Below are 26,143 nucleotides of genomic sequence, written 5' to 3'. Positions count from 1 at the left end.
CCAAGCATTCAACAGCCATGGAGGATGCCTGGGAGCTGGGGCTGGAGGGGCAGTCAGGGAAGGGTTCCTAGAGGGGACATGGACCTCACGGGGAAGAACAGGAGGAGTTTGTGGACAAGGATGGTGGGGAAGGGCCTTGCAGGCAGCAGCAAAGGCACAGAGGGTATCGACAGGTGAACATCAGGGTGGGGAAGGGAGGCAAGAATTTGCAGTTTAGTGTGGCTGGAGGGCAATACTCAAAGCTGGAGAGGGAGGCAGGGCCAGATCCAGGAGGGCCTTGAATGCCGAGCCTAAGAGTTAGGCTTTGTTCCTTAGGCAACAGGGAGCCATAGAAGAGTTTAGGGTAAGGGAGGGACATGTGCCTGTTTCACCTCTATATGCGGACACATGGCAGCCCCTCACTATATGATGGCCAAATGACTAATCAAACAGTGCTTGACCCTAAGAGGTCAGCTCACTTGCTTAAGCACATATAGTTACATATAGTATTTGTATTCTTAAAGTAAAACTTGCCCATTTTTTAAAAAATTTAAAAGATAGGTGAGATGATGTTGTAGTTGGAGAAATAACTGACATATAATCCACTGTTTTTGTCAAAAACATCACCTGTTTTTGAATACCCCCAGAGCCAGGGAGCTCACCTCCTTACCAGGCTGCCCAAGACTGTCTGCAAGCAGAATCCAGAGGCCTCTAAACAAAGGGCGGGCTGCTGAGCCCCAGAGCGCCTGGCAGCACCCGTGGTCCTGCAGGGGAGGGCTTCTCCCGCCTGGCCAGAGCGCCCAGCTCCAGACGCAGCTCCTCATGGTGAAGGAGCCGGGCCTCGCTGCACGGACAGCAGATTTCCTACTGGCCCAGCCCGGGGGCTGCCAGAGGGCACTTCTGGGCTCTCTCAGGATCTTGGCCAGGCATCCAGGGTGAGGCAGGCCCCCCCTCTCTGGGGCCTCCTCCGGGCTTGGTGGTGGCACACCGCTACGCCAGTGGAGGAGCTGGCTCCTCCCATGTCCTCATTTGACCCCGTTTAGGTTAAAACAGATTCAGGCTCATTAAGAAGTGGGGGTGGGGGTGCTGGCGGGACCCAACCCAGGCTGCTTGTGAGCCTTGGAGAGTGAGGTGGCAGAGCAGGCCCCTCCACTCCCCAGCGCAGCCTCCAGCACCTGGGTCGTGGGCCCGCCAGCTGCCAGGTCCCAAGAACTCTGGCAGATGTAGTAGCAAGACCTCAGGCAGGACCCCACCTCCTCCAGCCCTGCTGCTTCCCCATCCCCAAAGCGGGGCTAATAAGGGCTGTGTGAGTGAACGTTTTTCACCAGCCACAACTCACTAGACGCCAGTGAGTCACTTTCGTTATATTTATTATTCTCCTGTGTCTGTCACGGGCAGGCGGGGGGAGTTTTCTTTAAAACGCTTTTCCCAAGCCAAAAGAACTCCATGCCCCCAGGGCCCTGGAGCGGGCAGCTGACACATGTCCCCCTTGCGACATCTTCTGGAAAGGAAGGATGGGATGGGCCAGAGGGCCGTCCCCAAAATGCTCCTCGGCCAGCTCTCCCGGCCTCAGCCCAACAGAAAGAAACGCAAACCAGGGAATAGCAAATCCCCTGCCCCGGGGCTCTCGGGGCTGCGTTTGCAGCCCCCTCTCCCACAGGCTGCCTCCACCGCCGCCCCACCTGCTAAGCTCTTGGAGCTCCTCCCTCCTTCCCATCCCCTTTCCTGGGCTTCTGTGTGCCTCACCAGCACCTCGGCCCCAACCAGCCTGGCTTCCCTGAGCAGCCCTGGAAGATGCTTCGATGGTCACCGGTCTTGGGTGTTGTCTAGAAGACCCAGGCACTCCCCCAGCTCTCTCCAGCTGGTTCTGGCTGGGGCCCTCCCCCATCACTTGTCACCTTTACCCTGAGACAGTGCACTGGCCTAGGGGGTGTCCCGCCAGCCTCACACTGGCTTGAAGTGAGCGGATCCCAGGATCCACAGCACGTCCTCCAAGAACACCTCTGGAGCTGACGGTTCTCTGTCCCACCACAGCCTGTCCCAAATCCCGGCCTGCTGCGGCTCAGGCTGCCCTCTCTGGCCCTCCCCTCTCGCCTCCCCAGGAAGGGTGGCCAAGAGCCCTTCTCCATCAGACGACGGGGCAGGGGAGGTGGCCCGGCAGGCCCCTCACAAGTACATCTTCATCGCCTCGTGCGTCGTGGGACAGTAGCGGGCGTGGAGCTGGGCCAGCAGCGCCCTGGACGTGGCCTCAAAGCGCGTGCCCTGGCTCTTCTTGTTCCACACATGCACGGCGTAGGTGGCGTTGAGCAGCCGGGACAGCTCCTCGGGGCTGACATCCTCAAAGTACTTCTTCCAGTTCTGCCAGGGGATGGGGTAAAAGGCCTCGGGCGGCAGGGTGGTGACACCGTGGCACGCATGGCTCTCGTCCAGGCTGCGGATGCCACACCACTTCTTGAAGACCCGCGTGAGCAGCTGTGGGCCCTGGTGGCCCCAGATCCAGCCGTTATAGTGGGCTACGAAGTCACGCATGCACAGCGCCATGAACTCGTGCTGGCGCTCAAAGGCCAGGAAGGCACCATTGAGGACATAGCGGGACTGAGTGCCCAGCACATTGGTCAGGTTCCGTAGGTTCTTGAGGACGATGAAGTCCGTGTCCAAGTAGATGCCGCCGAACTTCCACATGAGCGCGATCCTGGCGGCGTCGGAGAGCACGGGCAGCAGGTAGGGCTCCCAGCGCCGCCACGCCGCCTTGTGCCAGGCCGCCAGGGGCGTGTCCCGGAACAGCCCCTCCAGGTCCAGCGGGAGCATCCGGACGTTGGGGAAGCAGCTCAGAAGAGAGAGGCCCAGGTGCCGGGGGAGGGAGGCATTGCCACCAGGCAGCCCCTTCATCAGGACCTCCACCCGGGACTCGGGGTGGGCCCTGGCCGCCGACTCCACTGAGCACATGAACAGGAAGTTGGGGTTGGTCCGGTCTGAGGTCTCCAAGAAGAAGATGTTGTGCAGAGCGGGGGTGCTAGAGGGCGGTGGCGGGGGGACCAAGCGGGGGCAGGCGATGTCAACAGGCAGGTTAAAGAATTGTCCTTGGCCCCTGGGCTCTCCCAGAATGTGCCAGTAGATCATGACAGAGACGAAAAAGGTGAACTTGAAGCCGATGATGAACAGGGTGTAGACCCGCTGCCTCGATGCACCCCAGAGCAGCTGCAGCAGGCAGTTGGGGGTCCTGGACATGGTCCCCCAGATGACACCAGGAGCCTCCAGCAGGAACTGGCTGCTCTGCAAGAGACGAGCACCACAGTCGGGCAGGCTGTTGGCATCCCAAGCCAGGAAAAACGCTTCCCACTAACACCAGCCACAGCCAACGCGGGCTCCCAGAGCCCAGGGGCCTGCAGCTTCTCAGAGGCCCTCTCCTCCCTCAGCTGTAAAACAGGAGCAGTGGGCCAGGACTGAGATCTGCGCAGGGTCCCCTTCCCTCTCTGTGAGACACCTGTGAGCTCCCCAAGGCCACCTACAATCTGAGGCCATCACCGGCCCATGGTCTGGCATGTGCAAGGGTTGTCAGATTGATGCCTTTGTGGCACACAGGCTTCTGCCTGGCAAGGCCTATCCCCCTCAGCCTGCCAGCCTGGCAGCCTGTGATTCGAGGCCCAGGGCATCCACCCCTCAGCTCCATTCAGTTCCATGAACCAGGCCTGGAGCTTGTCCGAGAGGACGGACTACAGAGCAGCCTCGGCGGGCCTGGGCGCTGGCATGCGAGCTCGCTCACAGGAGGACGGGAGAGCTCCAGGCCCATGAGGATGCTGCTGGGTCCTGAAGCCCTTGGCCCACACAACGGGGTCTCCTGAGCCCCTGGCTTCCCTAGCCCCTGCCCTGGGCTGTGTGTCTCATAGACACAGGCCTGGAGGGGAAAGGGACTGCAGTCTGTGACCATGACTCATCCTGCCGCCCTGGGACCCTCACTCAGTCCTGGTCATGCCCACTTACCCAGGAGCCAAGAACGCTCCTGGGTGCCCTGCAGGTGGCTGGGAGGAATGAGACAGGCGTGGGCCCTGTCCCCGAGGGTGGGACTGTGTGAATGCCTGGGATGTGTGGGTCCCCAGGTCTGCCTGAACCAGCTGTGCGACCTGGGGCAAACCACTCAGCTCTCTGAGCCTCGATCTTCCCACCTGCAGGACAGGAACACTGGAACCCCCTGAAGGTTTGTGTCGGTTCATCTGTTCATTCATTTAATAAATATTGACTGTCTACCGCACACGCGGCGGGCGGAGTCCTGAGCATTTCACACAGATTAACTCCTTCAACCCCTACAGCCACGCTCTGCAGTGGCAAATATCACCCCCACTTCACAGGAGAAGAAACTGAGGCACAGGGAAATCCAGTAATGCAAGCGGAGTCACAGGGCCGGCAAGTGTCAGGGCAGGCGTTTGAACCCAGGCCACCGGCTCCAGAGTCCATGCTCTCATCACTCCACCATCCTGCCCGGGTGCGAGACCGGACAGCAAAGGTGCGAACACGCCTGGCGCTTCCGGGCCTCAGCGGACATGGACCTAGATGGCACTCACTGTTAGCAGAGTCCCAGCCGCCGCTCACTTAGGGCCTCCGAAGCGCTCGGTGTCAAACTCACATCCCCTCTGGCCCTCAGGAACCCCAGGGGCCAGTTGTATCATTTCCACTTTTGAGCCAGGAAACCCAGGCACAAAGGGGTGGAGGGACCGGGGGCAGCCTGGGGGCCAAGGGAGCCACAGCCAATCCCTCCCCAGGACACACAGGTCTCACTGCCTGAGGAGGGTGCCAGGGGCCTGGGACTTGAGCAGTTGGGCCCAGCTCTCCCCAGGGCCGAGGGCAGAGCACTGACCAGCCTGGGCGGCCCATGGCGGTGAGGCAGGGATCCAGGCAGCCTGGCAGCCCTCCTGCAGACACGCCCCGGCTCAGCAGCCAACCTTCTCTGCCAACACGGACACGGCCCTTCCACACGCTCTCTGCACCCGCAAATCCATCTGGAAAAGATGGCGAGAGACAGAGTGAGGCGGGTCGCAGTTTCCCTGAGGCCTCGTCCCCCAGCCACATAGGCCCAGCTAGCTGTGCCTGGGGTCCTTTGTTCAGTGACTCCTTCACTCTCTCGGCCACTCAGGGAACTCAGCTGGGAGGAGGGGAGAGTCAGGCACAGCCCCGCCCGTCCGCCCGAGAGGAATGCTCAGCCTGGCGACACCATTTGGAAAAAGACAGGACAATACACCAGAGGGAAGACAGCTGACATGGAGCAAAGAGGCCAGCAGAGGGGGGAGAAAGTGGCTTCCCAGGGGAGGTGATGCTCGATGGGAAGGGAGTTAGCCAGATGGAGCTCCATAAGCGCCACGGGGGCCTGCACACCTCTCCCTGGTGCCCAACTCAGTGCCTAGCACCCAGTAGGCATACAGGAAACTGACTCACTCTCACATAGTAGGAAAGTGACTGTTTCTGAATCACTCAGCAGCAGCCAGAGGGAAATTTTAAAAATACAAGTCAGGCCACATCATTCCTCTGCTCAGACCCTGAGTCATGTGGGAGGGCCGAGGTTCACCGGTCCTGCGCATCCCTCGACCCCTGACCTCACACCCACTTCTCTCCCCATCGTCTGCTCTGCCCCAGCCACACCTCCTGGCCTCCTTGCTCTTTCTCACACCCAGCCCCCTTGCTACCGTCTCAGGACCTTTGTACCTGCTCTTCCCCTGCTTGCACCGCTCTTCCTGCAGACGTCCATGTGGCTCGTCCCCTCACTTCCCTCAAAGTCACCTTCTCATGGGCCCTCCCTAGGTTCCCCCTAAAATCCCAACCCCTATCACTTCATAGCCTCTGACTTCAGTTTATTTCCTCCAGTACTGACTCTGACATCCTGTGGCATTTTCGTCCTCATTTGTTTTGGTTATTTATTTGGAACATAACCCCATGAGGACAGGTATTTTTTGTGTTTTGTTCAACGTCTAGAATAGTGCCCAGCTCTCGATAGATACTGAACACTGAGGGACTCCGCGTGTGCGAGATGAGGGAAGGAGCAAGTGAGTGAATGAAGGAGTGAGTCAATGAGTGAGCGAATCAATGAGTGAGTGAGGGAATCAATGAATGATCAGTGCGTTAAGGAGGGAGCGAATTAATGAGTGAGCAAGTCAGTGAATGGGCAAATCCACGAGTCACCAAACGAGAGGGCGACAGAGCCGTGGCGTGAACCGAGAACCGTGTGTTCCGCTGGCCCCGGTTTTTCCTGCTGGGAGAGAGGCTATTTCGGTCCTGAGTATTTTTAACCCAATGTGAACCACGCTGAGGAGTGGACAGACAGACAGTTGGATGGAGCAAGGCCTCGGCTGCTGGGGTGGGGGGTGGCGCTGGGGTGATCTGGTTCTACCATGGAGTGGGGAGGGTGGAGTCTGGGCCCGTCGGGGAGGTGGGATGCGCTGCCTGAGCCCGGGCCTGCCACGGAAGAAGGCGCCAGATGTGAGCAGCGCCATATTTGGTGCCAGAGCCCAAGACCCAGGAATAGAAACTGTGTATGGGGCCAAGTTGGCCACAGCCCAATACCCGTGTGACCTCAGGGCCAAAGCATGCTCCTGGCCCCCCTGCATGGGCCTTGCAGCAACAGCCCAAATCTTGACCCTCATCAGTTGAGCCTGGCACGTCACCGCCTCCTCCTCCTGCCCCCTACTTCCAGCCCTGCACCAGGGAGATAGCTCCAGTTAGCACGTTAACTGTGGGCACTTCCCCACTCTAGGCCCTTCCGTGGCTCCCCATGGTCAGGACCCCCAGGATCCATCTCAGGCAGGAAGTGAGGGTGAGAAGTGGAGGCAGACCCTGCTGGCCTGGCCCTCAGCACCAGCTCTGCAGACCTCACCTCGGGGGTACTGGCATCAGGGGACAAGACTCAAGTGTCTAGGAAAGGCTCCCTTACCTGTCGCTCGCCCCCGCTTCATGGCCTGCCCCCACCTCTGCCCCTCTCTGGGCTCCCGTGTCTGGTCAAGCTCATGACCCAAACAGAACAGAGTCACAGTGATGGTCCAACACGGTCCACACCGAACCCCACTCCCAGGCTGAACACTCACCAAGCGGCTCTCAGTGCCAGAGCTGGGCCCTTGGAGATTCTGATGTTCCAATGGGGACACAGAGGCCCAGAGAGGGAAAACGACTTGGCAAAGGTCCCGCAGCAATGGAGGGTGGAGCCGGTGCAGGGACCCAGGCCTCCAGCAGGAGCGGCTCAGGGAGCCCTCCTGCCCCTCTGCAGGGAGTGCCCAGTACCCTAGCGGCCTTCCTAGAGATGCTGCAGGAGGACACCTCTCAGCAGAGGTCTCGACCCAGAAGACAGTGCAGACAGAGGAAGGGACCACCTCGGGTCCAGCTCCCCCTATAGTTTCCTGCGGCTGCCGAAGCCAATGACCACAGACTCTGGGGCTTAAAACAGATGCCTGTGTTCTCAGCGGTCTAGAAGGTGGCAGTCTAAAATCCGGGTGTCAGCAAGGCCACACGCCCTCTTAGGTTCTAGGGGAGAACCTGTTCCTTGCCTCTGCCAGCTTCCGGTGGCTCCAGGCGTTCCCAGGCTCGTGGCTACACCACTCAGCCTCTGCCCCCACCTTCACAGGGCTTCTCTTTGGTGTGTCTGGGTCTTCTGCTCCTCTGCCTCTGATCCTCATCCTGTCATTGGATTTACAGCCCACCTGGGCAATAGAAGGTCTGTCATGCCCACCTCCTGAGCCTGTGAAGGTGACCTGGTTAGGGAGAGAGGTCTTTGCAGGAGGTATTAAGTCAAGGATCCTGAGAGGAGGAAATGAGGCTGGTACGGCCCACCTGGGTAATCCAGGCTCATTTCCTCCTCTCAGGATCCTTGACTTAATAACTTCTGCAAAGACCTCTCTCCCTAATGAGGTCACCTTCACAGGCTCAGGGGGCTAGGGCACCACAGATCTTCTCTGAGGCCATTATTCATCCCACTACACCCCCTTCCATGTTTCTCTGTCCTGGAGCCTCAGAACCACCCTGTGAAGAAGGAAGCTCTGTTCTCAAGTCACTGACAAGGACTGACAAGGACATTGAGGCCTGGGGCTGTAGAGTGACTTGCCCAAGGTCACACAAAGGGTTGAAAGGGAGCCGAGATTGGAACCCAGGGTCTGACTCCGGAGTCTGAGGTTGGCTGCCTCACCCTCTGTGCACAGACGTCTTGGAGTCTCGGCCGCAAGGGTCCCCTCTGCAGAGGCCACCCTCCACTCCCATCACCCAGGCATTTCCCTCAGGGCCTGGGTCCCGAGCCTGTCCCGGGAAGCAGGCTGAGACTTGGAGAGACATCTGAAGGGACTAGGGAGTGCCTGGGTCCCTGTGAGGGTGGGGGACCCAGGACAAGGCAGAGGGGGAGCGGGACTGTGAGGCGGCCCCACTGGAGGCCTCAGCTGGTCCCATGGGAGCCCTGGACCTGGCACGGCCTTCAGAGACGTTCGTTCCAAACGAGGGTGAGGCCTGTACCACACTGACCCACACTGGACACAGGCTTTTCCCTGGGTGAGGGGCCCCCATCCTCTGGAAATGGTCTTGTTCGTGTACGGCTCTCAGAGTCGTAAGGGGGCAGCAGCTCACCTGTCTTACTAATTTCCACCCCCAGGGCTTGCACAGGGCCCAGCAGACAGTGGGCGCTCAACAAACACTGGTGGGACAAAGGAAGGATCTCGGGGCAGCCAGGTGCTCTTTCTGCTCTCCTCAGGGTCTCAGGGACAAACCAGGAGGTCAGGGAACTGGGTGGTGAGGAGCAAAGTCAGGGCTGGGTGGGCTGTGGGGGGAAGCAGCGGACCCAGCAATATCTGAGTGAGGGGCCCCACATCAGTGTCCATGCGGGATTCTGCGGGGGTTGCCAAGCCCCAGATGAGGAACTGGCCGGTGCACAGGGCCAGGCTGCAGGGGGGCAAGTCCTCTTGGCCTGGGATCCTAGATCTTTTAGGTGGCAAGACTCCAGCCCCAGGGTCAGACTAGGGCTCCAACCCCAGCTGTGCCATCCTCAGTCGTGTGACCACAGGTAGGCTACGTTCCTCCTCTGAGCCTCGGTCTCATCTGTAAGATGGGATTAACCCCCACCTTAGAGGGACAAGGGAGGCAGTGCGTGCCAGGGTCCCAGCCCACAGAGCAGACCCAGAACAGAGGGTGGCGATGGCCATCAGCCAGAGGGCTTTTCTCTGGCAGGGTGCCCGGCGTGCTTCTTTGTGTGGAAGCCTGTGAGGGGGCTGGGGAGGGGAGACGCTCCAGGCATCTTTAAGGTCAAGAAGCATGACTGTGTGGCTCTCTCAGCCTCTAACCACTTCCCACTCGAGGCCAGCAGTGTGGCTGTGTCTGGCCGGGATGACACACAGGGCCTGCCTTGTTCCTTTTCCTCTTTTTCATGCTCCCATCCCCCCAGCGCTTGCCTGGATTGTCAGAGCACGCGATCCGCACCCCACAGCCACACTTGCTTCTAGGGCAGCCAAAAAAGGTCCCCTCCCCAGCCTCCCCATCCCCCACCTGGACAGACAGGGGCTCAAAGGTAGAGCGTGACCCCGAGTTTCCTAAGCCACACGCTCCACATTCCCCTTTCTGAGCAGGGCTTTAAACGGGTCGGCCTGGAGCCAGAGGGGACGCACACCCACACGAGCCCACCAAGCCTCCTCCTGGGCCTGCGCCCGTGGTGTGTGGCCTCGGGCAAGACAAGATCCTCTCTGAGCCTCTGGTTCCTGCTCTGTCGCAGTGGGGTAGCACCAGCGCCCAGATCACAGGTCGCTTGGGGAATAAGTCAGCAAGGACATCTTGGAGTCTGGGGCAGAGGCTAAACTGGGTCCTGGGCTCAGACCCAGGGGCCTGTGGTGGAGGCCAGGCCAGGGCGAGGCAGACGAAAAGGATCATCTCATACCTTCTCCAGGAGTCTCTCATCCCAGGCCCCACAACTCTGGGGTCACACGTTGCCTTGAACATCACTGAAATGACAGCTCCAAGGAGAACATGCCTGGGGAGGCCTCTGCACGGCAGGGGAAAATGGTCAGAAGTCACATGCACTGAGGGTTCCCAGTGGAGACGGGGCAGCCGTCTGCTGGTTTTGTCTGCCAGGCATTCATTCCCCCTTCTTCTGGTAACAGCATATAACAGATAACAGTGTTATCTGTTATATAACAGTTCCTCTGGGGAAGGACCCCTGCCCCACAGACCCCACTCCCTAGCTTTGGGGGTGGGCACAGGATTCAGGTCTGGCTAATGACTGTATCACATTCTCCTGGCCACAGTGATTGGTTCATAGAGGGCATGTAACCCAATCCAGGCCAAGTGGAGGCAAGTGCTTTCCAATGGGATTGCTAAGATGTGAGCCAGGAGGGAGGGGCCTGCCTGAGAATGAAGCTGGCCCAGAGACAAGCAGAGCCAAGAGATGGAGCAGAAGAGATGCATGCCCACGTTGTCTCTACACCTGGATCCTGCTACACCTGAAGCCGATCCACTCCTGGACTTCTCAGTCACGTCATCAGTACACACACACACACACACACACACACACACACAAACACACACACACAAACACACACACACACACACACACACACAAGAGGGCGGGAGTCTGTACCAAACATAGAGGGGCCATCTCTGGGGACAGGGTCAGGATTGAGGGTGGTAGTCAAGGGGCGTTTTAGTTTGATCCATAAAATTTGATTGTTTTTTATGAAGAAAACGTATTCACTCATCCTTCGTATGACAGAAAACCACGACCACAAGATTTTAAGATATTCTTCGCGTGGCAGTATGCCGGGGCCTCGGTTTTGGTATCTGGGGTGCTTGCGTTCCGGCTCCACCAGGGACTGCCCGTCAGCTGATTGACACTCGCCCCTGTTCCCTCACCTATAACAGGGAGACGACCTCAGGGTTCTTGCAGAGCCGCTGGGAGATTTTCCCGAGACGCCCAGTGAGAAGCAGACACTCAGGAGGCATGAGTCCAAACAGGAGGTCACACATGGCAGAGCCCCAAGCTCCCCTCCTGTAGAGCTTAGAAGATGCCACAGATGCTGCCGACCGGCTCGAGGGAGAAGACACACACAGGACCAAGCGAACGTGGGGCAGAAGCTCTCCGGCACTTACTGGGTTTAGGAGCCACAGACCATCCCAAACTGGAGACAATCTGGCCCAAACTCTTACTCCAGACACCAAAGAGGGGGACACTGAGGAAGGGGAGTGATGCCCAAACCCACAGAGAATTGGCAGTGGAGGCAGGACCGGAACTCAGCTCTCACACTAGTGCATAAGATCAGACGTCAGGGTTACAGATACTCCAGTGTCCCCCGCGCGACTCTGGGGGCCGGGCCCCAGCTCAGGACCTGGCCTCAGGGGATGCAGGCGCCTGCCCTGGGTACTGCACAGCCTCTACCAGCACTTGGCCCTGGCCGGCACCGCTGTTGGTGGGGGTGGTTTGGAAACCGCAGTCTGGCAGGCGACGGGCTGATGGAGGGCAAGGAGCCAAGGCACTGCCAGAGGGGCATTCTCCTCCTTCCTGGCTGACAACACGTGCTCCGTGTGGACCCACACCACTGGCCGGAGATGGCAGCTGCCGGGACCTTGTTCTCTGAATCAGACGGTGGCACACCCCAACCAGAGAGGAAGGGAGCCTCAGGCAAAGGATCGCCCCTCTGATGACTTCCCCAATCAATCAATCAATCAATCAATCAATCCCACCCATCAGTCAATGTCTCATCCCCCCCACCTCAGTCTCTTCTTCCTGCCTTCTGTGCCAGGGTCTCTCTTCCTGTCCCTCCCACCTCTTTCTCTCCCTGCTGCCCCTCCAGCTTTGCCTATCTCTCCCTCCATCTCTCTCCCTCAGCAGACACTGGGATGCATTCTTGGTCCCTGATCCTGCAACACCACATCGGGACTGCAGTGGAAGGAGACAGACAGATGGGGCCAGAGATTGGCCGACAGGACTGAAAGGACCTGGCCGGCAGCTGCTTCTGCCCCCACCCCAAGAAGGCTGCTCCCCCAACTGCGGAAATGGATGCCCCACTCCCACTGGCACTAGTGCCCAGGCAGGAAGAGGACACTCGGATTCATATGTACTGGGAGGCTGGGGCGGAGGACGCAGAGCGGGATGCAGAGGGGGTAGGGAAGTCCACTGCAGTCTTCCGCTTGGTGAGAAAGCATCTGATGGAGTCAGGAAGCCCTGGCCCAGCCCTGCGGTCAACATGTCGCCTTAGTTCAGCCTGACCACCAGTGAGCGGTGTGATTCCAGCCCCTGCTCCCCTGTTCAACTTTCAGAAAAGTTAAGTGACTTGTCCAAAGAGCCACAGCTAGTGGCACTGGGGCTGGGGTGGGCTTCCAGGTCTGCCCCACCCTGCTCCTGACTTGCTGTGTGACCTCAGGCAAGTTGCCGTCCTTTTCTGGGCCTCAGATTCCTTCTGCACAACAGGGAGGAGAGCAGGACTAACCAGGTGTTCTAACCATGGGGATGTACGGCATATGCTGATCAACCTCCTTGGTAAGTTAACATCTGAGCGGAAACCTGAGGCTCAAAGAAGCTTGGGGTATGTGGGGCAGATGGCTGTCAGGCCAGGAAATGTATGGAGTATAGGACTCAAGCCCAGGTCCGTCCTGACAGCTTCTGGGTCTGTCTCTGATCGGCTCTGTGACCTTGGACCTGTCCCTGCACGGTAGCTTCTTCATCCATAAAACTGAGGGGGTGGGCTGTTTGATCTTGGAACGTGGACCCTCCTTGCTGTGAAAAAACAACTAGAGCTTCTAGACTTTGCTTGAAGGGTCCGCTGTCCTGTCCTCCACCCCTCCCCAGCCCGAATCTTTTGGGGCATAAATAAATATATTATTCCTATTCAAGAAGTAAAAGTGAGTTATTAGAAGGTGATGGTCCTTGTAAAAATGGCTGTTTTCAGAGCAGAGGTTACACAACGTTCCTCCCGCAAAGGCAGAAATCAAGCCGGCAGCAGCTCGCTCTTTGGGGAATATTACAAAGAGAAAAACTAGGGCGGTGGGGACTGCTTTTTCCAATAGGAATAAGGCCGACTATTAGTTCTGAACCTTCCCTCCTCTGCTGATGTCCAACAGAGCAACGAGAGCAAAGGAAAACTAAACCACAAGCTCCAGCTTTAGGGAAACAAGGGGCCAGAAAAATCCCATAAATTCCAAACCGCAAGTGAGTGTGGCCCAAAGCACTTGAGGCCAGCAGACACGGCAGTGCAGGGGGAGAAGGGGTGCAGAGGGGGCCCAGGAGTGGAAGGTGGCAGAAACCACCACTTCTACACGGAAGGTGAATACGTTAAAAGGCAGGAGCTGAGGCCTGAATGAACCGGGACGGCTCAAGGCTGGAGGCAGGTGGCCTCTTGAACCAGGTTGGGTTCTGACAGGGAACAGAGCAGTGGATCCAGGGGTGGGCCATATTTAAAAGGAACAACCCATTCCCACAAAAGCAGAGGAGGGAGCCTTTCAGCAGAGAAGCCTAGAGAACCATAACCTGGCCTCTCTCCCAGTTTCCACCAAAACCTCTTGTTAATTGCTGCTCCAGGAAAATTCAACTAATTCAAATATTTTTTTTAAAAAAATTGTTAAAGGAATAAACACAGCATCCATACAAAGATGCTGTAAGAATGAAAAAGGAAAGGAACACGGATCGTTCTTTATGTATACAGAAAATTCACTAAAAAGATACTGCCACGAGAAAATAAAAATTCTAATCCCAAACCACAGCATGAATTAAAAAACAAAAAACTTGAATAAGTCATTTCAGCTATGAAAGAAGACTCTAAAGCAGAAATACAATAACTGGAGAAGAAATGGATAGACCAAGTGAAGGCAAGACGTGAAGATGATGTGTGAGAACTGATGGATCTGAGGAAAGAACTAGAAGAAAAACACAAAAACATTTCGGAAATGAAGACCAAACTACAAGAAATACAAGGGAGAACAGACTCCACACAAAGTAGAAACAGAGACTAAAATGAGAAAAGGGAACAAAAGCCCACAGAATTGTCAAAGAGATCAAAGAATTCAAGAAAAAGGAGATCCAACAAACGTATAACTGAAGTTCCTAAGAAGAAGACTCAAACAATTGAGCAGAATAAATATTTCAAATAATGTCAGGAAAACTTCCCTGAAATAAGGGAGAACTCGATTTCATGAATTGAAAAGGTACACCATGTACGAGAGGACAATGACCCCGAATGGTAAGTCCTAAAACATATTCTAGTGAAGTTATTGGACTCGAAAGATACAAAATTAAATTTTTAGGCAGCTACGTAAAAAGACCAAGCCATCTACGAAGGAAAGAGAATCAGGCTGCCATCAGCTTTCTCAGCAGCAACAGTCAGTGACAGAGGATAGTGGAGCGACATGTTCAGGACTGTCAAGGAAAGAAAGTGTGAGCCAAAGATTAATATGTAGACATGCTGTTCCTTAAATATAAAGGTTAATACACCAATGGTTTCCAAGTCTAAGGACTTAGGCAATATTGTTCCTATGAGCCCTTCTTGAGAAAAACTGAGGAATAAGTGCCAGCCAACCAAATGCTGCCTGGAATAACTTCAGTTTTAGGAGTGAATATATTTAACTGCAGATCCAGGGGAAAAAAACTATGAATAAGGATGACGGAAAGCAATGAAAATGTTATCTAGTCAGATAATGCAGAAATGATACAACTAACAAAAACTTGGTAGGCAAGGGAGAATGAAGGTGGAAAGTGGACAAGCTCACGCTGGCCTCACCTTTAATCGCTCGGGGTAAAACCTAAAACATCAAATAGTAAAAGTTAGAGCATATTTAAAGTACACAGGTGGCAATAATGAGGCTTATGCTTCCCTATTGTATTGAATCTAATAAGATGCATCATTATGTAATGTACCACTGAAAAATTAAAAAGCTGCCAATTAAATGATGTCACTTTGCTTTCTTATTATGTAGAATTTTTATTTTGAAAGAATTGTCTAGTCAGATTTTTAAATCACCTCTCATGCTTGTGCCTACCTAAGGAGGAAAATAAGTGAAATAAATTGGGTAAGATGCTCCTGAAACTTCATCACAGAAACTTCAACTCTTCTGTATGACTTCAACTCATTGACTGATGGCTGCGTCTTCCCACACAGCACCATCTCGTGCGCCATCAAGCACGGTGATGCAGCATTTCTTAAAAGGGCGCTTCACTATCATCTCCAGAACTTTCTTCTAAGCTGCTGACATCTCTTCTTCAGGTTTTCATGTCACTGTGTCAGTAGGCAATGGCAACTGTCATGCGTATCACAGGATCGAGAACTTCTAGAGGCATCAGAAGGAGAAGAATATAAGCCTAACCACCCGATAGGGTAGCAGCTGAAATGGTGCAGTGACAAGAGGAAGGGGAAGACGGAGGAAGAGGAAACAAGTGACATCTGCTTTTGTTCTTAGAAGAGAAACAGTAGATACTGTCTAAAGAAAGGACTAAGAGGATTATATGAAGGTACAAATATAAATGTAGCCACTAGAACAAAAGTAGGAGCTTTCCTAAACATCGGAAGGACTACAGTTTTTTTAAACTGCAAAGCAAACAGACCACAGACTGAAAGAATAAAGAATACAGCCTTCCACACGCACAAAGACGTGCATCTGTGCATACACACACAACATGACAGAAAGAGGACCAAACCATCTGTCTTATCTCTCTCTCTCTCTATATATATACAAGTTTAACTCACTTATGTTTACAAAGAAAAAAATTTTTACTTTAGATCCCAAGCAAAACCCAATTCTATCCTGTATTCAAGAGACGTACGTCAAACAAAGAATTCTAGAATGGTTAAAAGTAAAAGAATGAGCAAAAGTATAAAGACAAATACAAACAAAAACAAAAAGCTGGGCCACAATCTTAATATTGGACAAGGAGAACTCAAGACACACATCACTAAGTGAGCCAAAGAAGGGCCACTTATAATGCTAAATGGTATAGTTCACAATGCGGCAAACAACACTGCAGCAATTTTCAGGAAGAAGAAATTACAGGGAGACTAGGATAAATAGATTGAAACACACTAATAAGAGATTTTAATTCACATCTCTCAGCCCAAGAAACAGGTAGAGCAAACATAAATAAGAATTCAGAAGATCTAAATAAAAGAACCAATGTGGTACTGTGCTACGTCAAACTCTCTATCCTAATAATAGGTAATGCACTTTCTTTTCAAAAGCTGACGGAACATTCGTGAATACTGAAAACCTTGACAAGATCCAAAAATATAAAAAATACAGATAGTTTATAATCACAAGGCAGGATGACTAGAAATTAATTTAAAAGTCAGGAAATTTTTTTAAAAAACCCACTTCTCTTGGGCAATTCTTGACTGAAAGAGGAAAATACAAACTGAATTTGTAGGATTTATAGAAAACAACCATAATCAAAACACCACAAGTCTGAATCTATAGGCTACAGCTGCAGAGAGAGAAGAATATTTGCAGCCTCCAAAACATGTAACAAATAAAACAGGACAGATAAAAATAAGTAAATAAGCACTAGGTTAAAAATGTTAGAAATAGAACCACAAAATAAACAGGAAGAATAGGGAAGAATAAAGATTAAAGCAGAAATAAGTTAGGAAACAGATAAGCAGTAGAACTAAGAAATAAGGCAAAAGCTGGCTCTTTGGAAAAAATTCAAGAAAACATAAATCACCATTAACCTAATTAAGAAAAAAAGGGAGGGGGGGATGGAGAGAGAGCACCCAGTGCAGACTAAGAAATGCCAAATGGGAAAGTAACCAATGAAGCAGAGAGAGAAAAACATTTAATCATAAGATAGTACTTTGCAAATAAAATTTAAAACCTGAAAAAAATAATTTCTAGACAAATAAATCAAGACTGTTCTCAGAAGAGAAAGTCTAGACAGGCCAACTTTCACACAAGAAACAGAACTATAAAAGATCATTAAGAAACAAAAGCACGGGCTGGCCTGGTGGCGTAGTCGTTAAGTTTGCACGATCTGCTTTGGCAGCCCAGGGTTCGAGGGTTCAGATCCCAGGTGTGGACCTACACACCACTCATCAGCCATGCTGTGGTGGCGTCCTACATACAAAATAGAGGAAGATAGGCATGGATGTTAGCTCAGCAACAATCTTCCTCACATACTTACATACATAAATTTAGAAAAAAACCCAAAAGCGCCAGGGAAAGACATTTTTAGAGGGGAATTTCAGCAAACTTAAATAACAGAAAACTTCAATGATTTTTAAAGTGTTAAATAGCAAAATATACTAAGGAAAACTTTAAAAAAAATTCTTAAGTATTACATAGATACGAAAACCTGACAAAGATTGCACAAGATACCCTACTGATCAATATCACTTATGCATATTATTGTAAAAATCCTAAATAAAGCATAAGCAAATAGAATCCAGCAGTACATTACAAGAATAAAATATCAAAACCAAGTCAGGTTTATTCCCAGAATGCAAGGATGGTTCGATATTAGGCAATCATTAATATAATTCACCGTATTCATAGATATAAGAAGAAAAATCATATGGTAATTCACAGCAATGCCAAAAAAAAATGAACTAAATTTCTAACACTCTTTCTGGATAAATTAGGAAGCAATGGACATTTCCTTGACAAATTGTATATACCAACACCAAAGCGAGGAGCCAGCTTCACACTCAGGGAAGTCTGAGTATTTGGCTCCACACAGAGGGGTCCTCTTGCTGAAAGCAGGAAAAAGACACAGGTTTCTGTCTGTCACCATCACTCATACTGAAGGGATTCATGAAAGCAATATGACAAGGGAAAGAAATTAGAGGCATAAAAACTGAAGAGAAATCGTTAAAGCTATTGCTGTCTTCATGATACTACTGAATACCTGGAAAAGTCAAGGGAAACTATTGAAAAACTGCAAATAACACAAGAATACTAGGAAGTGGTAGGACACAACACATACCACACTTAAGTATACACACAATAGCAGTTAGTGGCAGAAGATATAACAAAAGAGAAGACCCCACTGACAACCACCACCACCACAATACTTAGGTTTCAACTTAAAACAAGACGTTCAAAATCCTGTGAGCAAAATTTCAAAGCCCCTGAAGAACACAAAATAAACTCAAACAAATGGAAGGACATTTTTGGATAGAAGATTCAGCTTCATAAAGACGTCAATCTTCTCTAAGCCAATTCATAAACTGTACAGGATTCTGGAATTCAACAAATCGATTCTAAAGTTCATATAGAAAAACAAGCAAGGACCTACATGAAAACACTGAAAAAGAGGAACAAATGAGGAAGAACTGGCCTTTTAGGTATTAAAACATACTATAAAATTCCAATAATTAAAACAACATAGTCTTAGCATGTGAACACACAGGGCAATGAAACAAAAGACATCACAGAAATAATACGGTACTTGCACATCCAGTAAAGGCAGCATCTCCAATCTGTAAGGCAGAATGGGTCTTTTAATACAGGTGGTGGCCAAGCAGAGTGGCTGCTAGGGAAAAAGCAGCAGCTGGGTTCACACCTCGGAAGATGCCCCAGGATAAACTCCAAATGTAATAATAAAACACATAAAAGTTTAGAACAAAACTTGGGCAAATTCCTTTATAACCTTAGAGTTGGGAAAGTTTTCTCAATTATGTACGAAATCTAGAAGCTATAAAAGAAAAGATGAATAAACTCGACTCCTGGCAAAAACAAACTTCCCCATGCTTTCCCCCAAAACACCATCAAGAAAGTCAAAATAGAACCAGCCCTGACAGCCTAGTGGTTAAAGTTCAGCACGCTCTACTTTGGTGGTCCAGGTCAGGTTCCCGGGCACAGAACCACACCACTTGTCTGTCAGTAGTCATGCTGTGGCAGCAACTCACATAAAAGAACTAGAAGGACATACAACTAGAATATACAACTATGTACTGAGTTTGGGGAGGGAAAAGAAAAAAAAGAGGAAGAGTGGCAATAGATGTTAGCTCAGGGCGAATCTTCCTCAGGGAAAAACAACATTAAATGGTCTCTTAAAAGAAAAAGAAAGTCAAAAGAGAAATGACAAGTTGGGATAACTTTTGTGCCCCTAGATCCCAAAGGTCTAATTTTCCTAATATATAAAGAGCTCCCAGAATTCAAGGAGAAAAAGACCAACAATCCAAAAGAAAGTGGGCCAAGGACAATTTACATACATGCAAAAAATGACTCTTAAACATGTAAGCAAGACTGTCGATCTTTTGTAAGTAAGGGAAATGGAAATTGAAATACTCAGCATCTCTCACCTGTCAGATTGGCAAAAATCCAAAACTTCGCCAACACGTTCTCCTGACAAGGCTGTGAGGAAACAGGCATGCCCACACGCCACTGGCAGGCATGCCCGATGGTCCTACCCCTGTGGTGGAGGGCAAGAGAACATCCATTAGGATTACAGATATTGCCCTTTCCCCAGGCAACTCCACTCTGCGAATTTATCCCCCACACAAATGCCATTTGTATGGGTCGCAGCTTTGTCCGCAATTGCAAAAGATTAGAAACAACCCAAGGTCTTTCTTGAAGGGAGTGGTTAAATGCACAAGGACATAGACACCACGGAAAACACTGTCAGCTCCTGGAGGGCAGGGACCAAGGCTGCTTTTACTCCTGGTCTTGTCCCTTGTGCCCAGCACGGACTCTAGCACACAGCAGGTGCTCAATACATATTTTCTGAACAAATGAGTATATGATCCCTAAACTGCCCCAAAAGCCAGGATGAAACGTGGTCACTCACCCAGGCAGATGCCATTTGCAAACTTTCAACCATGTGTGACTGATTGCAACTATTAGAAAGTGCGATGGATACGAGGGCACAAAATAAGTCCACATGCCTCTGACTCTTCCTGTGAAAGCACCTGAGTATCCGCTGGTCCCCAGAGAGGAAGCTCACTGTCCCAACGCTGCGTGGCTCCTAACCGTGGGAGAGAGGATTTGTACCCAGCTAGCCAGCCCCCAAGTCTCAGACCCTCCACCCTTTCCTGAGGGCGTCCCTTCCTCCCGGGGCACTTGCGCTTGACACTGGAGGCTGGACTGAAGATCAGGGGGCCTGGGGTCGGCTCCTCAGGAGCAGGGTGAAGTCACCCTCCTGAGCTTTATGTTCAGTTCAGGGAGCAATGTCACCCTGAGTCTGGACCCCTACACATTTGCTCTCTGGGCACATGTCTGCCCACACCAGGACCTCTCATGCCACCAGCGTGGCTGGGTGTGGACAAGCTCCCTATATTGTCACTTGCTGTGCCCAGAGACCACAGGGGCACGAGGAGCCGGCAAAACTCCCCATTGGAGAAAACCACACCTGCAAATGAAATGTTCACGGAAAAGGCATCTAGAAATTGCGACCTGACTGAGGAGTCCTGAGTTCACTCTACGTGGGAGAAAATTCCCGTGCTGCCTCACTTTCTCCTTTTTTACTGTATTAAAGATGAAAAATAACCAGCAGCAAAAGAGAGTGCCACCCCCTCTCCCAAAAACCCACAGCATTGCCAATACTGAGCGTTCTCCTCAACAGTCCTTTGCTAAGCAGATGTTGCCCAAGCAAGGGACCTGGTTTCTATCTTCTACACACTTGTTCTGTGACCTTGGACTACGACTCCCCCCACCCCCCACCCCGATTCTAAGTTCAGTGTCTTCCTCTGTAAAATAAAGAGCTTGGAAAAGACAATGTCTAAGGACGCTTCTAGAAAGACCTTCCGATTCTGGTCTCTCCGGCACGGTTCTGTCCACTCCATCAGAGGTAGCCCTCAGTGACCTCTCTAGGGTCTCTCAGGGCCACCTGCCCCTTGGTGCCAGGCCAAGGGCACAGACAGATCACGAGGTCAGAGATGGCAATTCACGGAGAAGAGAGTTCCTGCTCAGCCTATCACTCAGCATCACTCACAGCCCTCAGCATCACTCACAGCACCTCAATCAGTCACTCAACAAATGCGTGAGCACCTACCACGTGCCAGGCCCCACTCCAAGGTCTGGAACTACACACCGCAGTGAACAAAGCAGACAGAGCCTTTGGCTTCATGCAGTGGACACTCCAGTGGGAGAAAATTAACAAGTGAAGAAATACATTCGGCGGTGACATGTGCTACTGAGAAAAATGCAGCAGGAAAACTGCACTGGGAGGACTAGGGGGCAGGGTGCTACTTCATACAGGGATGGCCTCTCTGAAAAGCTGACATTTGTCCCAAGACCTGAAGGACAGCAAGCTGTAGGGCTATCTTGGGAAAGCATGTCCAGGGAGGGCAATCAGCGAGTGCAAAGGCCTTGGGGCACATGTGCCTGGGGTGCTGATGGAAAGGCAGGGTAAGCAAGGTGGGAGGATAAAGGTGTCAGGAGAGGAGGTCAGAGAGATAATGGGGGGTCCAGGCCATGTGGGGCTTTGAGGGCCACCAGAAGGACTTGTCTTTCTGACTGGGAGATTTCGAGGAGGAAAGGGCTATGGTGTGACTTACGTCTTAAAGAGGTCTTTAAGATCTGGCTGCTTTTTGAGACTAACCCACAGGGGACGTGTGTCAACAAGAAAGCAGACTGTGGTGATAATCCCGAGGGGGAGGCGTGGGGCAGGGCGAGGGCTAACACATCTCTCCCTCCCTCGTCAGCCCCACGGCGACAGCCCTGGGGGTCTCTCCATCTGTCTGTCTCTCTCTCTGTCCTGGGACCCATCACCCCAGCCTCCTCCCTGGCTGCCAGCCTCAGCCTCCGCCCAGGTCCCCACATCCCACAATGCTGAGGGCTGTGGGCACTCTCCTGTCAGGCCCTGTGCCTCTCCAGGCCGCCACAACTTTCAGACGGGCCAAGCTGACCTCTGCCAGATTGCTCGAGCCACCAGGCTCCAGGAACTCCAGGTTTCTGCAAAACACTCTCTCCCCTTTGTGAACTGTCCCTCTACCCTCCCCTGCCCAGGGACTTCCTGACCGCCACACGGAGGAGGAGTTGCACCCTGCCAAGCTCTGCTCAGGCTCTACTTTATTTTGTCCTCGTGTCTGCCACTGTGCCCCCATTTTACAACCGAGAAAACTAAGGAGCAGAGAGGAGAGGTGACTGTCCCAATGCCGCATGGGAGGCAGGATCTGCACCCAGCTGTGTGTGCCTGCAAGTCCCAGACCCTCTTTCCTCCATGAGTCTCTCCTGACCTAGGCGAGCAGAGTGGGCCACGTCCAGGAAGTCGCCTGGATTTCAGCACAGCTCCCACTGCGGGCTGTGGGCTGTGGGCTGTGCCCCCAGTGCTGGACACGCGGGTACACAGCAGGTGCTCGCAGCTACCTTCCAAATGAGTGGGTGTGTGAGCAGCCTCACCCCAAACTCTGGGCCTCGCCTACAGCCTGGAGCACGGGCCGACCCTCGGAGTCCCCAGGGTGAGTCCCGATGGGAATGACCAGGGTGAATTTGGCCCTGGAGTAAAGTGGGAACAGAAGAATGTGGGCACTGTGCTAGACGCTGCCCATCCTGCCTGAGATCGTAAATGACGTTACATTAGGGAGGGCCTGGCACAAAGCAGGCCCACCATAAATGTTTGATGACTGACTGAGTGATGAGGGATAAAGGAAAACCATCCCAATACTCTCAATGCCTTTAAAAATGATGGTACAAACTTGAAAGGAAAGTCAATCCCTTTCTGTTGCTTAAACTCACCAGGTTCTAGGGATTCTGAGCTTCTGCAATGCGAGCTTCCCTCTTCCCAAGAAGTCCCTCCACCCGCCCCGCCCAGCTTCCTCGGAACCATCACAGGTAAGAAGAGCCGCCATTTGCCAGGAATCCACCAAAACGCTACCAGGGTTTTATTCCCGGCTGCAAAGGTTACGGTGATTTTAGTTCTGTCTTCATACCTTTGACTACTGTCTATGTATTTGTGCACATGAACATTGAGCCAACTGGCGGTGGGATCACACTTGGTCGGGCTGTCTGCTCCAGCCTTAGGAGAGGGGTTGTGTCTCCGTGTGTGTGTGTGTGTGTGTGTGTGTGTGTGTAGGGGTCCAGTCACCTCCCGGCAGCGACACCTCCCGCTTTGCTTTATATCTTGCAGACGGTGTGGAGTCACTGAAGACTTGAGGTAGGGGCAGGTGATATGGCCAGCCTTCCCACGACCATGGCCCAGAGGGTACCCTGTCAGCATCTTGGTCTATTCTTTCTGGTCGTTTTCTGATGCCCCCTTCCCAGGGAGCAGTGTTTATTTACACAGAGCCGAAGACAGGACACACGCAAGAGGAGATCCCATTACTGGCTGTCCTACACCTTGCTTTATTTTTCACTTAAAAATATGCTGGGCCCCCGGGCTCTAAAGCTGCGTGGCAATGGTGGTCGCAGAACTGTACACATTTCCTAAAACTAGCGACCTGCGTGCACGCAGCGATGTGTAAATCAGACCTGAATAAAGCTGTTTGAAAATACACCTAAGCCCTTCGTATTGTGTCAATAAACACAGCTCCACGCCCTGCTTTCCAGGGCTACATTGTATCTCTCATTCAGCAGCCCCATCCCTGGCTTTGCCCACTCCCGTTTTGATTACTGGAAACATGGTCTTCATCTCTTTGCTCTTGTAGACAGCACCGTGGTAAAGACCTTCGCTCTTCTATCTTTCAGCGCATGCTCAGTTACTTCTACAGACTGCTTCCTAGAAATGAGCCTCTTGGGTCAAAGGGAATGTAATTTAAGGTTTTAGATACAGACCGCTAACTTGCCTCCAGGAAGGTTTTAAATGTCCCACGCTCCCTCCCCTGTCAGGGTGTGCCCGCCTTCCCCCATTCTCCCCCCCACCCCTCCCTCCCGGGAGGGGTGGGTGCAGCTGAGGTCACGTTTATTAAAAGCTCCCTGTGAGGCAAGGAGCTCCATGGTTTGTATTTTCTGAGGGCTCGTCGTGCACAGCCACTGGTCAAAGTGGTTTTCAGGCAGTAACTCGGTTAATCCTCCCAGTGTAATCCTCTTATTATGAACTACAGTTTAATAGCTAAGGAAACTGAGGCACAGCTAGGATTCAAACACCTTTTGCAAGGTGAAAGGAGTCTGCCTGTGGCCCAGCCTAGTTCACCCGGGATGCACTGGGGCTGGGGGCTAAACCCCACTCACTGTGAGAAAGGAGAGGAGCTTGACTCTGAGTCTCAGTGTCCTCATCTGTAAAATGGGAGGCAGACAGCGTGACATGAGATCAGGTAACTTGGTGTCTGGCCCCTATGGAGGCTCAATCGGTGGAAGCTCACCCCCAACTCAGGGCGTTGCCTTGGCGACCACCAGGAAGGAGCAAATGAGGACTGTACACAACTGGAGGGCGGGGGATCGGGGGTCGGGGGGAGCCTCCCGGGCTGTGTCTTTATCCGGGACAGTATCTGTAACTGTGTCTATACCTATGTGGCTTCTGCTCTTTCCGATCAGGCCTGTTGATAGGATGTGAAGACCCCTTTTCCTGTTTCACCCCCAGGTGCCGGTCCTCCTCGCTCCCGGTTGCCCAGCTCAGACTTTGCACAGGTGTGACATGCAGAAGGCTGGGTGTTCCAGCTAGAGTGGGCTCCTGTGGGTGAGAGTGTGGGCACCGGCCTGGACGGGAAGGGGGTTCTCCTAATCCCGTGGCCAACTCCACTTCTGCCGGAAGCTCCTGAGCCCACTAGGGTCTGTCTGTCTAGCCAGAAGACAAAGAGAGGCAGACAGAAGAGGAAGGGACGTTCACTCCCAAGTACCAGAGGGAGGAAGAGGGATGCTGCTTCCAGATATGGACTAGAAATGGAGGCTAGGACAGGAAGGCGGTTCGCAAGGGCATGCGGCCAGCGAGGGGGGCCTACTCTGAACTAGCCCTGCCGCCCATCGGCTGACTGGCCTTGAATAAGGCACTCCCCCACCCTCCAGGAGTCTGTCAGTGGGGGTGACAACACCTGCTCCCTCCCAGGGAAGCAGGGAGGACTCCAGGGGACCAGGCCAGCCAACAGCACAGGCAGCTGGGGACGTGGGGGCTGGAGCCCTGTCTCTCCAGTGCCGCTCTTCCACCTCCCCCTCTACGAGGATCAAAGCCAGTTCATAAGGCGCCCTCTGGGCCCCCTCCCTCTGCGCCTGTCCTCCCCATGCAGAAGGTCCCTCTGGACCAGCCTCCTGTCCTCACCGTGCAGAAGGTCCCTCTGCACCAGAGCCGGACCCCTCCCACCTCCTGCATCCCCTGGGATCTCAGTCTTTCGACCCGCCCCTCCTGAGGGGCCTCAGCCGCTCCCTCTTCTGGTTCTTTCCCATAAACACAGCCAATTCTCCCTTATCAAAAAGCACACACACAAAGTAAAAGAAGAAGAGCTCCTCAAAAACACACACCAGCAGCAGCAAAAATAAAAGCCAAAGGATAACCTGGGAGAAGACGTTTGCCATAAAGAGATCAGACAAGGGGCAGATACTTCACTGATGAGCTCAAACAAGTAAGAAACACACATACTGTGGTAATCATTTCACAGTATACACAAGCCAAATCATTATGCTGCACACTTTCAACTTATACAGTGCTGTACGCCGATTATATCTCAATAAAATTGGGAGGAAAGAACTACACAAAGATCCCAGGTGCTCATACTCTTCGACTTAGCAATTTCATTTCTAGAAAATAACAAGAAACGCGTGCTCACAGCCGAGGACGCGTGCAACCGCCCCGTTCCCCCGGGAAAGCCAGTGGCTCCAGGTAGAGCCCTTCTCGAGGTCTCGTAGACACTGACTCCCAGCTAATTCTCTTTCCAGGAAAAATCCGGCAACATATAAATTTATAAAATTTATACATAAATTCAATGTAACATTATCTAAAAGAGCCAAATATTAAAAAAAAAAAAGCCCTGTCAAATGAAATCCCTAAACTAAATATGATGCAACAGTATGTAAGCATTGAAAAATATAAAAAATAATGTTGGGGAGAGGTGAGGAATTTGAAAAACTTATATAGACAAGATATTTAAAATAGGTAAAAAAAATATGTATTTTTAAAAAGTATGGGGAAAAAAAGGGCAAGTTTTAACAATAGTTATCTCCAAGCGATGCGAATATGGGATTTTTTTTCATAGTTAATTCATTCAAGCAACGTGTAGTGAACACCTACTTTGTGCTCACTAAGGGCCAGCACTGGGCTTCAGGCAAGGCTCCCTCCCTGCGATCAGGAGACAGGGAGGCAGACAGGGAACATGCAGGGCAATCAACAGGAGGGAGAGCACACCTAGGAGGCACCTGATGGGGAGGAAGCGCATTCCGG

The 26,143-nt window shown here is 52.2% G+C and overlaps 1 protein-coding gene across 1 annotated transcript in view; it reads right to left on the bottom strand.

Moving 5' to 3' along the window:
* Positions 1-1,332: 1,332 nt before the first annotated feature.
* A4GALT (alpha 1,4-galactosyltransferase (P blood group)) overlaps positions 1,333-26,143 on the bottom strand; it is a 26,910-nt gene continuing 2,099 nt past the window's right edge. The window contains exons 2-4 of the mRNA XM_046646346.1: positions 19,203-19,312; positions 4,832-4,973; positions 1,333-3,247 (exon numbers count right to left, since the gene is read on the bottom strand). Coding sequence (XP_046502302.1) covers positions 2,146-3,247; positions 4,832-4,973; positions 19,203-19,312 — 1,354 coding nt within the window. The 3' untranslated portion in view covers positions 1,333-2,145. The remainder of the gene's footprint in view (positions 3,248-4,831; positions 4,974-19,202; positions 19,313-26,143) is intronic.

This window comes from Equus quagga, chromosome 19, assembly GCF_021613505.1.
Source record: "Equus quagga isolate Etosha38 chromosome 19, UCLA_HA_Equagga_1.0, whole genome shotgun sequence".
Taxonomy (NCBI): Eukaryota; Metazoa; Chordata; class Mammalia; order Perissodactyla; family Equidae; genus Equus; species Equus quagga.
This window is presented reverse-complemented; position numbering and strand designations above follow the sequence as displayed.